The following is a 16,164-nucleotide window of genomic DNA, read 5'->3' as shown; positions in this document are numbered from 1 at the left end:
CTGTATGGACTACAAATTAACTACTCCATAAAATACTGACTTTCATCATGTATATCAATAGGTCTCCAAGTTGACAACCCATATTACATCTATGATCGATATATAGGTATAACATAGCAGATTTGTAATCCGTGAAACACCAACACCACAGTTTAACCAGGGCCGTAACTAGGGGGGGAGGGCTAAAGGGGCATGCACCCTGGGGGCAAGATTTCAGGGGGCGCCCATCTCTGAATCAGCCCCTTAGTGACATTTCAGTATATAAAAAGTTGGATGTGGATCCGTCACTGCAATTTAATAAAGAGAGTGATCAATTCTTGCGGCAGCAGTCAAGAATAATAGCATCTCATAGAAATGTGCAGATGCTTTTACAGTACATTATCCGAGAATACAGTACCTATATACTCTACCTAAGCTGTATGCACAAGGATGCAATGCGACTGCCTGGTCATCCAATCATCTCGGCTAGAGGCTCTTTATACTACACTATATCACAATTTCTTGATTATGATTTGCAACTGGTAGTGTAGTCCCAAGCTATGTTCCTGAAGGACACTACTACTCTAATCTTAAAACTACAAGAACAACAGAACCTCTCGCCATCCATGATCCTCTATACTCTTGATGTAATTATTTTGTACACACACATCCATCATCAGAAAGCCACTAGAAGATTACTAATGGGCAGTACCAGTTATGAAGGCCTATTCATGATGGAGCCTCAGATTGTATAGCTTTATTTACAAGGTATATAGATGTCAAATTGCTTTTTTGAATTGACACAAGACAGCATTTGGAGAGTACTCTACAACACGCGACACTGGAGTCAGCTATCTGGATGTATGCATACAAAAGACGGAGCAAGGTCTTGTGATTTCACTATGCCATAAGGAAATGGATCATAACACCCTTTTGGCATCCTCCAGTAATCAATAGAGATTAGAATAGTTCTCAGAGAACCGAACCCACCCGAACATAGAGGATCCGAGGCGATCTGAGCCACAGCTCAGATCTCCCTGCCTGCCCCGGATCCCCAAGTGAGCCAAAACCTCAGGATCCCGCTGTCGGATCTTGAGGTTTGGCTCTGAAGCCAGTCTCCATAATAGGCTATGCGGGGACACTGATTGGCTGAGAGAGCCGTCTGTCACCTCTCTCAGCCAATCAGCGTGTTCCCATAGGCTACAATGGGGCAAGGTGGATGCCCCCACTGTGCTAATAGCGCCTCCTGCATTGCCGACACCGCTGCCCACACTGCCAACACTCACACTGCCGGCACCCCTGCACTGTCGACACTGATGGGACCCCTGCACTGAGGACACCTCCGGCACTCCCGCATTACAGACACTACCGACACCCATGCACTGAGGACACTGCCGGCACTCATGCACTAAGGACACCTCTGTCACTCCTGCATTGCTGCCACTGCCGAAACCCCTGCACTGAGGACACTGCCGGCACTCCTGCACTGAGGATACCTCTGGCACTCCTGCATTGCAGACACTGCCGGCACCACTGCACTGAGGAAACCGCATGCACTCCTGCACTGCTGACACATCCAGCACCCCACACTGCCGACACCTCCACACAGGATGCAGCCAACACTGCCGACTCCACCCCCCACAGAGGACACCCCTGGCACCCCCGCAAGAGGATACCACTGGCAACCACCACAAGTGCCGACACAGCCAGAACCCCTGCACATACGACACCATTGGGACACCCGCACTGCAGTGAGGACACCATCGGCACCCCTGCACTGAGGACACAGCTAGCACCCTTGCATTGCTGACAATGCCTGAACTCCTCCCTGCTGCAAACAGTGCTGACATACCCACATTGAGGACAACGTTGGCACCCTCAAAGAGCTGGCACCCCCACAATGAGGACACTGCCAGCACCCCCGCATTGCCACCGCCAACACCCCCGCACTGAGGACCCCAACGTCACCCACCACTGCTGACACCACTGGCATACCCACAATGAGAACACTGCCGACACCCTCACACTGCCATCACTGCTGGCACTTCTGCATTGAGGACACCCCGCACTGTGCACAGCCCCACACTAAGGACAAGGCCGACACTTCCTGCCACAGTAAGTGCACTATTGTTGTATCTGACCTGCACTGTACTGTATCTGACCTTGCTCTAGTCTATAGCCAACCTACACTGTATGCTACCTACACTGTATCCGACTCACACTGTAAACTGCAATGTATCAAACCCGTACTTCAACCAGCACTGTATCCGACCCGAACTGTGTCTAGTACTGTATCCGACCTTGCACTGTAGCCAACGTGCACTGTATCCGACCAGCACTGTAACCTGCACTATATCCAACCCACACTCTGACCTGCACTGTATCCAACCACACTGTAACCTGCACTATATCTGACCCACACTGTATCTAATCCACACTATATATAGTACAACCTACAATGAATTCACTGTATCAGACCTGCCATGTATTCACCTGGACTTTATCTGACCCACACTGTAACCTGCATTGTATCTGACCCGCTCTGTATCCAACTTGCACTGTAACCTGCACTGTGTCTGACCTGCCCTGTATCCGACCAATGCTGTTTCTGACCAGCGCTGTAACCAGAGAGCAGTGGAAGTAATACCACAGGCGCATATGGGTGGGCACTATTGACACCCCAAAAAATCTGGTACGTGGGTCCGCCCATTCATTGGGACTCCATATGTTTGAATAATCCCATTTATATAAATATAGCTGAATCTGACTATACTTCACTATATTGCTCTCTCTTCTATTATTTTTTTTGGGTAAAATCGTGTGAATTGGAGTGGGGAATCGTTGTCGAACTAAGAATATACTCACCAAAGCCTAACACGTCTGAAGATTGAATATTACCCTAGTAACCAAGGGAGCGCACCACAGCAAATTTGACTATATAAATTGTGACTTTTTGGGATTTAGTTGACCATCCCGGCTGGTGGACTGCAGCACCTTTGAACTTGAGCGCCATCTTTACATTTTTTTTTGTCTAAAGTCCCTTACAGTGTTGCTGTGTTGTGCTGCATCAGACCAGTGGTAGTGTCCTGGCCATCAGTCATTCCAGTGACCAGGCAGTCACAGTGGTATACGCTGCTGCTATATGTACACTGCTGCCGTATAATAATAATAATAATAATAACAACAACAAGTTCCTTACAGTGTTGCTGTGTTGTGCTGCATAAGACCAGTGGTAGTGTCCTGGCCATCAGTCATTCCAGTGACCAGGCAGTCACAGTGGTATACGCTGCTGCTATATGTACACTGCTGCCGTATAATAATAATAACAACATTGTTGTGCTGCATCAGACCAGTGGTAGTGTCCTGGTCATCAGCCATTCCTGTGCCGCAAATAATGGAGAACTAAAATTTGGAGGATAAAATAGGGAAAGATCAAGAACCACTTCCTCCTAGTGCTGAAGCTGCTGCCACTAGCCATGACATAGACAATGAAATGCCATCAACGTCATCTGCCAAGGCCGATGCCCAATGTGATAGTAGAGGGCATGTAAAATCCAAAAAGCCAAAGTTCAGTTAAAAGACCCAAAAAAGGAAATTGAAATGGTCTGAGGAGAAACGTAAACTTGCCAATATGCCATTTACGACACGGAGTGGCAAGGAGCGGCTGAGGCCCTGGCCTATGTTCATGATTAGTGGTTCAGCTTCACATGACGATGGAAGCCCTCATAACTGAGGCCTTGACACTTATGTTGGTGTTAGACGTGCGTCCGGTATCCGCCATTAGTGCAGTGGGATTTAGACAATTGATGGAGGTATTGTGTCCCCGGTACCAAATCCCATCTAGATTCCACTTCAATAGGCAGGCAATACCGAGATTTTGCCATTTAATTCCGGCAATTTGGACGTATAATTTCAGTGATTATGCCTTTTAAATCCAGTGATTTGGACGTATAATTCCAGTGATTTTGCCATTTCATTCCAGTGATTTGGACGTATAATTCCAGTGATTTTGCCTTTTCATTCCAGTGATTTGGACGTATAATTTCAGTGATTTTGCCATTTAATTCCAGTGATTTGGATTTATAATTCCAGTGATTTTGCCAATTAATTCTAGTGATTTTGCCATTTAATCCCAGTGATTTTGCTATTTAATTCCAGTGATTTGGGCGTATAATTCCAGTGGTAATTGTTTGTGTCGCTTGGCTTAGTCATACAGCTACCTCATTGCACCTCTTCGACATCTTTGCATGAGGTGCTGTTTGGGGCCTAGTTTTTGAAAAGTGCCATCCTGTCTTACACTGCCGTATGAGTTCAGGGGTACCGCTGTATTAGTCCTGGGGTACTGCTGTATAAATACACCAATTGCAAAAAAAAAATGTAAAATGACAGGGTCATGCAGGAGATGCTGTCAGTGGACCGAACAATTGCGGCCCACTCTTGACATTCAGCCACTGCGTGACCCTACTAGATGGGCCAGGTGGTTGTGTCGCTTAGCTTAGTAATACAGCAACCTCGGTGCACCTTTTTTTCTTCTTTGCATCATGTGCTGTTTGGGGACTATTTTTTTAAAGTGCCATCCTGTCTGACACTTCCGTATATGTCCAGTGGTACTGCCATTTAATTCCATTGATTTTGATGTATAATTCCAGTGATTTGGACGTATAATTCCAATGATTTTGCAGTATTCTTACAGTGATTTTGCCATTTAATTCCAGTGATTTGGATTTATAATTCCAGTGATTTTGCCATTTAATTCCAGTGATTTTGCCATTTAATTCCAGTGATTTTGCCATTTAATTCCAGTGATTTGGGCATATAATTCCAGTGGTAATTGTTTGTGTCGCTTGGCTTAGTCATACAGCTACCTCTTCAACATCTTTGCATGTGGTGCTGTTTGGGGCCTAGTTTTTGAAAAGTGCCATCCTGTCTGACACTGCTGTATTAGTCCTGGGGTACTGCCGTATAATTCCACCAATTGCAGAATTTTTTAAAATGACAGGGGCGTGCTGGAGATGCTGTCAGTGGACCGAACAATTGCGGCCCACTCTTGACATTCAGCAACTGCGTGACCCTACTAGATGGGCCAGGTGGTTGTGTCGCTTACCTTAGACATACAGCAACCTCGGGGCACCTTTTTTTCTTCTTTGCATCATGTGCTGTTTGGGGACTATTTTTTTAAAGTGACATCCTGTCTGACACTTCCGTATATGTCCAGTGGTACTGCCATTTAGTTCCAATGATTTTGACGTATAATTCCAGTGATTTGGCCGTATAATTCCAGTGATTTTGATGTATAATTCCAGTGATTTTGCCATTTAATTCCAGTGATTTCGATGTATAATTCCAGTGATTTTGCCATTTAATTCCAGTGATCCTGCCGTATAATTCCAGTAATCCTGCCATATAATTACAGTGGTACTGGCGTATAATTACAGTGATCCTGCCATATAAATCCAGTGATCCTGCAGTATAAGTCCAGTGATCCTGCCGTATAATTACAGTGGTACTGGTGTATAAGTCCAGTCCAGTGATACTGCCGTATATATATATATACCCTGTTGCAAAGCCGATTACTGAGGCCATAACAACTATGCTTCCGGCATCCACCATTAGTGCAGTGGGACTGCAGTGCCAACCCTAGATGGGCCAGGTGTTTGTGCCGCACACTTGTGTCGCTTATCTTAGTCAAACAGCTACCTCATTGCCCTCTTTTACTTCTTGGCATGATGTGCTGTTTAGGGACTATTTTTTGCCATCCTGTCTGACACTTCCGTATATGTCCAGTGGTACTGCCATTTAATTCCAGTGATTTGGACGTATAATTACAGTGATTTTTCAGTATAATTCCAGTGATTTTGCCATTTAATTCCAGTGATTGTAAAATTACTAGTGATGAGCGGGTTCGGTTCGTCGGAATCCGAACCCGCCCGAACTTCACCTTTTTTTGCACGGGTCCAAGCAACTCGGATCCTCTCGCCTTGCTTGGTTAACCCGAGCGCGCCCGAACGTCATCATCCCGCTGTCGGATTCTCGCGAGATTCTATATAAGGAGCCGCGCGTCGCTGCCATTTTTCACTCGTGCATTGGAAATGATCGTGAGAGGACGTGGCTGGCGTCCTCTCAGTTTCTATGTTCAGGGGGCTGCAAATATCTGTGCTCAGTGTGCTGCAAATATCTGTGCTCAGTGTGCTGCAAATATCTGTGCTCAGTGTGCTGCAAATATCTACGTTGTCTGTCTGAAAAACGCTCCATATCTGTGCTCAGTGTGCTGCAAATATCTGTGCTCACACTGCTTTATTGTGGGGACTGGGGACCACCAGTATTATATAGGAGGAGTACAGTGCAGAGTTTTGCTGACCACCAGTATATAATATATAGCAGTACGGTACAGTAGGCCACTGCTCTACCTACCTCTGTGTCGTCAAGTATACTATCCATCCATACCTGTGGTGCATTTAAGTTTTTGTGCGCAGTATATATATAGTAGTAGGACATTGCTATTGATATATTACTGGCATTTAATTCCACACATTAAAAAATGGAGAACAAAAATGTGGAGGGTAAAAATAGGGAGAGATCAAGATCCTCGTGCTGAAGCTGCTGCCACTAGTCATGGCCGAGACGATGAAATGCCATCAACGTCGTCTGCCAAGGCCGATGCCCAATTTCATAGTAGAGAGCATGTAAAATAAAAAAAAATAAAGCTCAGTAAAATGACCCAAAAGTCTAAATCAAAAGCGTCTGAGGAGAAGCGTAAACTTGCCAATGTGCCATTTACGACACGGAGTGGCAAGGAACGGCTGAGGGCCTGGGCTATGTTCATGGCTAGTGGTTCAGCTTCACATGAGGATGGAAGCACTCATCCTCCTGCTAGAAAACTTAAAAGAGTTAAGATGGCAAAAGCACAGCAAACAACTGTGCATTCTTCTAAATCACAAATCCCCAAGGAGAGTCCAATTGTGTCGGCCACTTGGGTCGCTTAGCTTAGCCATCCAGCGACCTTGGTGCACCTCTTTTTTTCTTTGCATCAAGTGCTGTTTGGGGACAATTTTTTGGAAGTGCCATCCTGTCTGACACTGCAGTGCCACTCCTAGATGGGCCAGGTGTTTGTGTCGGCCACTTGTGTTGCTTAGCTTAGTCACACAGCGACCTTGGTGCACCTCTTTTTTTCTTTGCATCATGTGCTGTTTGGGGACTATTTTTGTTTAAGTGCCATCCTGTCTGACACTGCAGTGCCACTCCTAGATGGGTCAGGTGTTTGTGTCAGCCACTTGGGTCGCTTAGCTTAGCCATCCAGTGACCTAGGTGAAAATTTTAGGACTAAAAATATTATTGTGAGGTGTGAGGTGTTCAGAATAGACTGAAAATGAGTGGAAATTATGGTTATTGAGGTTAATAATACTATGGGATCAAAATGACCCCCAAATTCTATGATTTAAGCTGTTTTTGAGGGTTTTTTGTAAACAAATACCCGAATCCAAAACACACCCGAATCCGACAAAAAAATTTTCAGTGAGGTTTTGCCGAAACGCGCCCGAATCCAAAACTCGGCCGCGGAATTGAATCCAAAACCAAAACACAAAACCCGAAAAATTTCCGGTGCACATCACTAGTAATAATTACAGTGATTTTGACGTATAATTACAGTGATTTGGCCGTATAATTACAGTGATTTGGCAGTATAATTACAGTGATTTGGCTTTATAATTCCATTGATTTGGACGTATAATTCCAGTGATTTTGCCGTATAATTCCAGTGATTTGGCTGTATAATTCCAGTGATTTGGTCGTATAATTCCAGTGGGAATTGTTCGTGTCGCTTGGCTTAGTCATACAGCTACCTTATTGCACCTCTTCTACAACTTTGCATGAGGTTCTGTTTGGGGCCTAGTTTTGAAAAGTGCCATCCTGTGTGACACTGCAGTGCCACTCCTAGATGGGCCAGGTGCTTGTGCCGGCCTCTTGGGTCGCTTAGCTTAGTCATCCAGCGACCTTGGTGCAGATTTTAGGACTAAAAATAATATTGTGAGGTGTGAGGTGTTCAGAATAGACTGGAAATGAGTGGAAATTATGGTTATTGAGGTTAATAATACTATAGGATCAAAATGACTCCCAAATTCTATGATTTAAGCTGTTTTTGAGGGGTTTTTGAAGAAAACAAACACCGAATCCGCCAAAAAATTTTAAGGGAGGTTTTGCCAAAACGCGTCCGAATTCCAAAACATGGCCGCGGAACCGAATCCAAAACCAAAACACAAAACCCGAAAAATTTCCGGTGCACATCTCTAGTTCCCCATCAGAAGCCTTGCAGATCTGCATTCACACAACTTTAAAGACAGATGTCAGGTGCTGCTAATTAGCCTTGCTCGTATCTTACCACTGATCCTAGGACTGGATCTCATTACACCATGCTATTTATTGCTCCATCTCTGCACAGACCTGCTGCTCCACATTAACCTCATGTGAAAGCATGCTGTCCCTGCCATACTCCTTCCCCCTTAACTTCATCCATCAACATTTTTTCCAGATGGACTCCATCCTTGCCCACCTCCATTTGCGCCCTCCGACTGAGAACACTATCCTCTACAACTTTATAGATTTTGCCTTCCTCCCCCTCTTCTTCCTCCCCTAGCTTCACCACAGAGTTGCTCAGAGGTTAGGGACCCACAAACTTCTTGTGTCGCTTGATTTAGTCATACAGCAACCTCAGTGTACCTCTTTTTCTTATTTGCATCTTGTGCTGTTTAGGGACTAGTATTTGAATAGTGCCATCTTGTCTGCAACTGCAGTGCCACTCCTAGATGGGCCAGGTGTTTGTGCTCAGGGCCGGTTCTAAGTATTTTGGCGCCCCGGGTGGAGAATAGGGGCATGGCTTCATACAGGGGGCGTGGTCAGTTACGCCACCTGTAGAGTTGTGCCCCCATTTGTGCCCCCTGTAGCCGCTTGCACACACACACACACAAAAAAAATAATAATACTTACAATCCCCGCTCCTGACCGCTGCAGACCTCCGCCGGCGCCGCTCCTCTCCTCGGATCAATGGGAGAGACATCATGACGTCTCTCCCATAGTACAGCATACACAGACACTAGAGGTAAAATATGACCCCTAGCGTCTGAAAGTCCCACAATGCTGTGCGGTGCGCGATGACGTCATCGCGCACCGCACAGCAAAGGTCCTCTCCAGGAAGGGAAACTTCACTGCAGGGGACCAGCGGGGGGCACAGCGGGACACAGCGGTGGCCACAGTTGCGGATCTTGCCATGGTGTGGCGCCCTCCGGATGGCGCCGGCGCCCTCCGGAAGGCAACACCCCGGGCAAAAGTCCTGCTTGCCCATGGCAAGATCCACTACTGTTTGTGCTGCACACTTGTGTCGCTTAACTTGGTCATACAGCCACCTCGGTGCAACTTTTATGCCTAAAAACAATATTGTGTGGTGTGAGGTGTTCAGAATAGACTGGAAATGAGTGAAAATGAAGGTTATTGAGGTTAATAATACCATAGGAGCAAAATGACCCCCAAATTCTATGATTTTAGCTGTTTTTATGTTTTTTTCAAAAATCATTCAGATCCAAAACCAAAACACGAAAGGGTGGTTTTGGCAAAAACAAAACACGAAAGTGGAATTAGAACCAAAACCAAAACACAAAACAGGAAAAATGCCAGCCGCACATCTCTACTGAAAAGAGGACTTGCTTTTTCGCAGTTATTGAGAGTTTACCGTGTTTGCACCAACAGAATGGAAGCTATACAACAAATGGACATAGGGGGTAATTCAGACCTGATCACAGCAGCAAATTTGTTAGCAGTTGGACAAAACCATGTACACTGCAGGGGTGGGGTGCGATGTAACATGTGTAGAGAGAGTTAGATTTGGGTGTGGTTTGTTCAAACAAATCTAAATTGCAGTGTAAAATAAAGCAGCCAGTATTTACCCTGCACAGAAACAATATAACCCACCCAAATCTAACTCTCTCTGCAAATGTTATATCTGCCCCCCAAGCAGTACACATGGTTTCTGCAAGCAGGTCTGAATTACCCACATTATGATTCTCAAGTTCATCAGTAGGGGCTACAGGGCCTAATTCAGTAAGGATTGCAAATTCTGTTAATTAGCAGACTTTGCAATCCTTTTGCCTGCATGCTGGGGGCCGCCCATCACAGGGCAACTCCACCCGGCATGCTGACCCCCCCCCCCCCTTCATCAAACAGAAAAACTAAGGTTGCCTCCTGCCGCTGCAAGCCCGCTGGCATGTTTCTGATCATGGCGGCGGCATGTAACGTCATTCAGCGGCCACAATCATGCCCACACCACGCCCCCCCGTTTCTATACTGACACCCCTTTTGGCTGCCACCGCCCCCGCAATGCTCCATCTCTGCCTAGGAAATGGAGTGTTGCCGCCCCACCCCGTGACCGCCTCAGAAAATGTGTGCGCAGTACAGGTGCTGCGCATGCGCCCGCTTCTTTTTAGCAATTGTTTGCGGTTTGATCGCGTTCTGCGATCCAACCTGAATTAGGCCCACAGTCTAGTCCTATTGTAGCACGTGAAGAAAAAGGTCCTTGCCATTCCTCGTTCTGACATTCTCAAGCAGAAGCCTAAGTAATTGGCTCCTCTGGATATAATTCCCTTTATTAATACCTGAAATACAGCCAGTGAATCCATCATGAAGACAGCAAAGCACTTTTTGGGGCTTCACCATGGTGGTTAAAGCTAAAGGGGGGAGGAGTGTGGTAAGGACAGTGTGAATTCACCTGGTTTAAAGGTGGAACAGCAGGATTGTGATTGAATCTAGTCCAGGTCTTTCTAAGATCAGACCTGAACCACAGTTAGGCTGATTAGCAGCACCTGTTAGCTAGCTTTAAAAATGTCAGTGTAAAGGGATATTGCTCCTGACGGTGGACTAGCTGACCAGGTAATCGGCTATGGTTATGGGCTACGGTAGGGGCCATTGGATTTCTGTACCAACTTTATTAGAAGATTGTAAAACTGTGATGATATGACCTGTATTCTGCTTGCTGAAAGTATCCTTGCGCTGTCTGCCTGTGTAAGACATAAAGGACACTGGTGGCACTTTATCTGGAGCATGTGATCCTTTTTTACTATACTGTATATATGAAAGTGGGATTTAAAGGAGAGCACTCATCTGTCTTCTTTAATATTTATGTCAAAGGTCCAAGTTGGATTAATTAGCTCACATAGGTGATTTTTTAGCACGGATTGCAGATTCTGCTAAAAAGCAGAATCTGCAATCCGATTTTTTGCGTGCTGGGGGCCGCCCATCGCAGAGCAAGGCCTCCCAGCATGCCGAATTGCCTACCCATCGACTGTGACCACGATTTTATTGCGGTTGCAGCAACTGTAGATAGTCCCCTGCAGCTGCAGCTGGACTGCGTAAGCAGGAGGTCCGCCACCATTTTTCAGATCGGAGCTGCTGTGTATGACGTAAGCAGCTGCCCCAAAAATGCCACCGACATGGCCATTTTTTCTGTGCCACCCCCGCAATGCTCCACCGCCTCCTCCCCCCATCTGTCCCCCATGTCAAACAGGCAGAGGCATTCGCACCCAATACGACCTGAGCTCATTCAGAGGCTGCGCATGAACAGGACGATACCTGCACGTTCACACTGCCGCCGCCGGGGTTATTGTGGTTGCATTGTTTAGCAATGCGACCAGAAAATCCCTCATAGTCAATGTTTTGGCCTTCACAAGAGCCTTTGTCGAGACAGCATAAGTGGCCTTAAGAGAGACAAAGGTACAGAACTCAATGTGTGCACCATGGGTATTATTTATACTCAACAGGCTCTGTAGGCTACCACATTGGATGTCACCTGAAGTGATGTCACCATCATAGTCCCTCTCATATACAGCCTGTATTAGCCTAGAATGCCTTTATTTACACATAAAATTCATAAGAGGCTTAACTATTAGCCCTCTATAAACTATGCTGTTTTGATGGCCCTGGCCAAATACTTACCGAAGGGTCGAACACTTAGAAAGTGCTTTAGACAGAACACTCCGAGTCTTTGGTCCTATTGTGTAGTCATTAACAATACAAACATTATGTTGTATTGTACTTCTCTCCAAACAGTAAGCTACAGCTCGGTAATCAATGTTCTCAGAACTGTCTTTTGCATCATCACAGGTGTTTATATCCACATCAAGAAAGTAAGACATTATTCTCTCCACAAACTCCTCGTTCTGGGTCTCATACAGGCAGCATAGTATCTCTTTATGGTATCCTGAAGCATGTCTCTTCAGCCATTCCTCCAATGTTGTTCTTTCTCTGAAAGAAATGGGACAACCAATGGTCCTCTGAGTCTCCTGTAATAACTTTTTGTTTGAAAGGCCGAACAAGAATCGTACAGTTAATGTTAGATGTGAGTGGACTTCTGATGCCTCCAGTAAATGTTTTACCGTCTTAATTTTTAAGTCATTAGAATGTTCTTTTACAGGTTTCTCATCCAGGACATAGTAGAGAGCAGCAAAGAACTCCTGCACACTCAGATGGATAAAGCTGTAGCAGGTGTGGACATCAACGTTCCTGTGGAAGATGTTCTCATTCAGAAACACAGACTCCAGCTCTGACACAGAGATACCATGTCTTACAAGATCTGATTCTTCAAATAGAATTCTCTGATCCCAAACTCCTTCATTGGCCAAAGCACACAGCTTCTGTATACATGTGCTTATAGTCTGGGCCGTGTCCCTTCCGTGATACTTTATTAAACCCTTTAAGTAGAACTGGTAAATGGATGTGGATGTCGTGCAATCATTCACATGTAATCCCTCTTTTAGTAGTGGTTTCATTACAGTACAGACAATCCAGCAAATTATAGGAACTACGCACATGGTGAACAGAATATCATTGTCCTTTATTGTCCTAAGAGCCAGGTCTGCTTGTTCTTTAGTTTGAAAGAAATTATAAAAATATTCCTCACGTTGATTCCCTGAAAATCCCAGAATTTCCACATATCGAATGCATTTTGCAAAGTCCTTTAGCACCATTAATGACAATGGTCGTGTGGTGATGATTAGGGAACTTTTGAGAATTTTTTTTCGAAATAAACTGTTAAGAAGGATTTCTTTGGAGACCTCCTGATAAGGATCATAACAAACTTCTCTACCATTCATTGGTGACCATTTTAATTCATCAAAACCATCAACAATGAACAGTATTTCTTCAGAGTGAAGGAAGATTGCCCGCAACAGATCAGATGGGCAGGTCAGTCCACAAAACCTGGATAAATATCCAGCCAGACTTATGTTACCAGTGATGGTGTTGACTTCTCTGCAGCTTATGTAGAACACAAACTGAAACTTGTCCTTATACAGATTCCCAGAGGCCCAGTCCAGCATGATCTTCTGGGAGGTCATAGTCTTTCCTATCCCAGCAGGTCCCTGTAACACCACAGTCTTGGGAATAGTTCCACCATCATCAGGATCAAATAAAGCCTGTATAGTGGTTGGGGAATACTCATCTGATGATCTGTCTTCCATAATCTGTAGATGCCTCTGGCCTGAAGATATTATCTCATGTTGTCTCTGCGCTTTATTACGATAATTCTTGATCAGTGAAAGTGTTCCAAATCTTTTTTCCAGTTTGATATACTCCCCTGGTCTTGCATTAGGTTCTTCAATAACTTCATATCTCTCTCTAATGTAATCCGCATATGTTATTCTGTAGCCTGTATAGGATTTAAACATATTAATGATTACAAATAGCAATGTATGTATTTTTATTATCAGGTTCACAACCACAGTACACTTCTTTACATACTTGAAGCCATGGGTGATAGAGTAAAACAGACTGTATAAAGTAAACTAAGAAAACCTCTCTGGATACTGTACATTAAAAACTTTCCAATAATTTGTAGAAATACAGTATATATACTTATTAATAAGATGGATGTTGCCAACAGAAAAAGAACACAAAAATTGCAGACATTCACCTTACACCTTACGTTGCATCTATGCATTTCATACAGTTATATTGGAGATGCAGAAACCATGACTGCCATAGAATCTCAGTTACCTGGCATGTGGGTCGGTGGAGTGTGCTTAGCCATTTTAGAACCTGGAATACTGGTTATAGCTATTGGACTTTAATAAATCATGGTCTTGGCTATTACTGATCCTCCATCTCGCAGTGCCCACTGGGAGTCACCATTATTTCCTCTTAGCAGTAAACTGATAGTAATGGTCACAGTGATTATAGGCCTGACTCAGTGATGTACACACATGCGTCTGCAGATGCAATTTCATTGTGCGAAAATATGTGAATGAATCAGACACCATCTTGAGTATAGAGATGCCCAGAGATGGCATCCGCCGCTGATGTACACAAGCAGAAACATTGATGCACATCAGTCAGCCATCAAACTTCTGAGTAAGTCGAGGGGCAAATGCAGGATTTCTAGGGGGGATGGGGTGTTTCCTTTTATGCACAGCAGCGACTATTTCCACTCGTGGGAGTCCACAAAACCCATAGAGTGGGAATAGAAACTGTGGTGACCACACCGAGCCCGCAAGGGGATGGTTATGCTCGCCCCCCTCCCTGCCGGCATTCTGCTGCCGGGATACCGGCGGAGGTATGCTGACCGGCGGTCACCCATACCATACCCAGTATATATATATATATATATATATATATATATTTATATATATATATATATTCCTCCAATAAGAATGGCACTCAGAGACTCTCATAATGGGTAAATTGTATTTGGATCAAGTCAGATCAAACAAACGTTTTTGGGGACACAGCCCCTTCCTCAGGACCACAGACAATGGTCATTGTCTGTGGTCCTGAGGAAGAGGCTGTGTCCCCGAAAACGTTCGTTTGATCTGACTTGATCCAAATACAATTAACCCATTATGAGAGTCTCTGAGTGCCGTTCTTATTGGAGGAATATGACATTTTGTTGAACTGGACACCGGAGCATTTAACTTGTATATGTGAGTGCCGGCTGAATTGGATTCTTATATATATATATATATATATAGTGTAGACAGTGTGCGACTGGCACTCCAAAGGCTTTGAAAGAAAGAGCTGACACATTGTCATCCGCCCTGCTGATAAGGGCGGTGGCATTGTCATTCAGGATTTGGAGGTTTATAAAGGTGAGATTTACTGCCAGTTAGCGGATGAAGCCACTTATCAGCGGCTATCCTCGGATCCTACAAGCAGATATAAAGCAGAGGTAGATGATATTCTGACACAGGCGGTCTTAGAGCAGGTTATAGAAACTAAGACCAAGGATGCACTCACCCAGGACTGGCCTGTAATACCAGTTCTATACACTATCCCGAAGCTGCATAAAAATCCACAACAACCACCTGGCCGACCAATTATTGCCGACGGGACTCATTCTTTTATTCCATCTCTAAATACCTCGATGTATACCTACAACCTATTGTAGATTAGCAAAGTACATGCCTTAAAGACACTACGACCTTCTTGTCACACATAATGACCCTGTCACCTTTGCCTGATAGGTACCTCATGTGTACTGTTGACGTTACTAGTTTATATACTAGTATCCCCCAACAGAGGGGTATAGAAGCTGTTAGACATTTCATTACTGGTAATAATAAATACAGTGGGCCAGATGTGGATTTTTTCATACGTTTGTTAGAACTGACTTTAACCAAAAATTACTATCTGTTTGACGGTAAAATATACCGACAGAACTCAGGTTGTGCGATGGGGTCTTGTGTGGCCCCTAACTTCGCCAACCTATTCATGTGTGAAGTTGAGAGAGATCTATTTTTGAGCAATCCAGCAATGTCTGATAAGATTAAAGCATTCCATAGATACATCGACAATATTTTCATTCTTTGGTCAGGCACCGAGGAGAGCTTTAGGATTGCCATGCAAGACATTTATTTACAGGATAGATCCATCAAATTCACATTCACTACAGACTTTGACGAGATACACTTCTTAGATGTTGCCGTGAAACAAGATGCACAGCATGCATTACACACTACGTTATTCATTAAAGATACAGACAGAAACACGATCTTGCATGCCACCAGTTTTCATCCACCAGCACTGAAATGGGGTTTACCATACTAACAATTCATGAGAGCATATCGGATCTGTAGTGATCGTGACAATGCTATCCTACAAATTGACACGATGCTACGCAAATTTCTGATGAGAGGATACCACTTGAAATTT

At 44.6% G+C, this 16,164-nt stretch overlaps 1 protein-coding gene across 1 annotated transcript in view; it reads right to left on the bottom strand.

Moving 5' to 3' along the window:
- Positions 1 to 16,164, bottom strand: part of LOC135054727 (NACHT, LRR and PYD domains-containing protein 3-like) — a 268,241-nt gene that overhangs the window by 190,455 nt on the left and 61,622 nt on the right. Inside the window, exon 5 of the mRNA XM_063958023.1 lies at positions 11,956 to 13,666. Coding sequence (XP_063814093.1) covers positions 11,956 to 13,666 — 1,711 coding nt within the window. The remainder of the gene's footprint in view (positions 1 to 11,955; positions 13,667 to 16,164) is intronic.

The sequence above is a fragment of the Pseudophryne corroboree genome, chromosome 3, assembly GCF_028390025.1.
Source record: "Pseudophryne corroboree isolate aPseCor3 chromosome 3, aPseCor3.hap2, whole genome shotgun sequence".
Taxonomy (NCBI): Eukaryota; Metazoa; Chordata; class Amphibia; order Anura; family Myobatrachidae; genus Pseudophryne; species Pseudophryne corroboree.
Note: the sequence above shows the minus strand (reverse complement) of the source record. Positions and strands in the feature narration are given on the sequence as shown.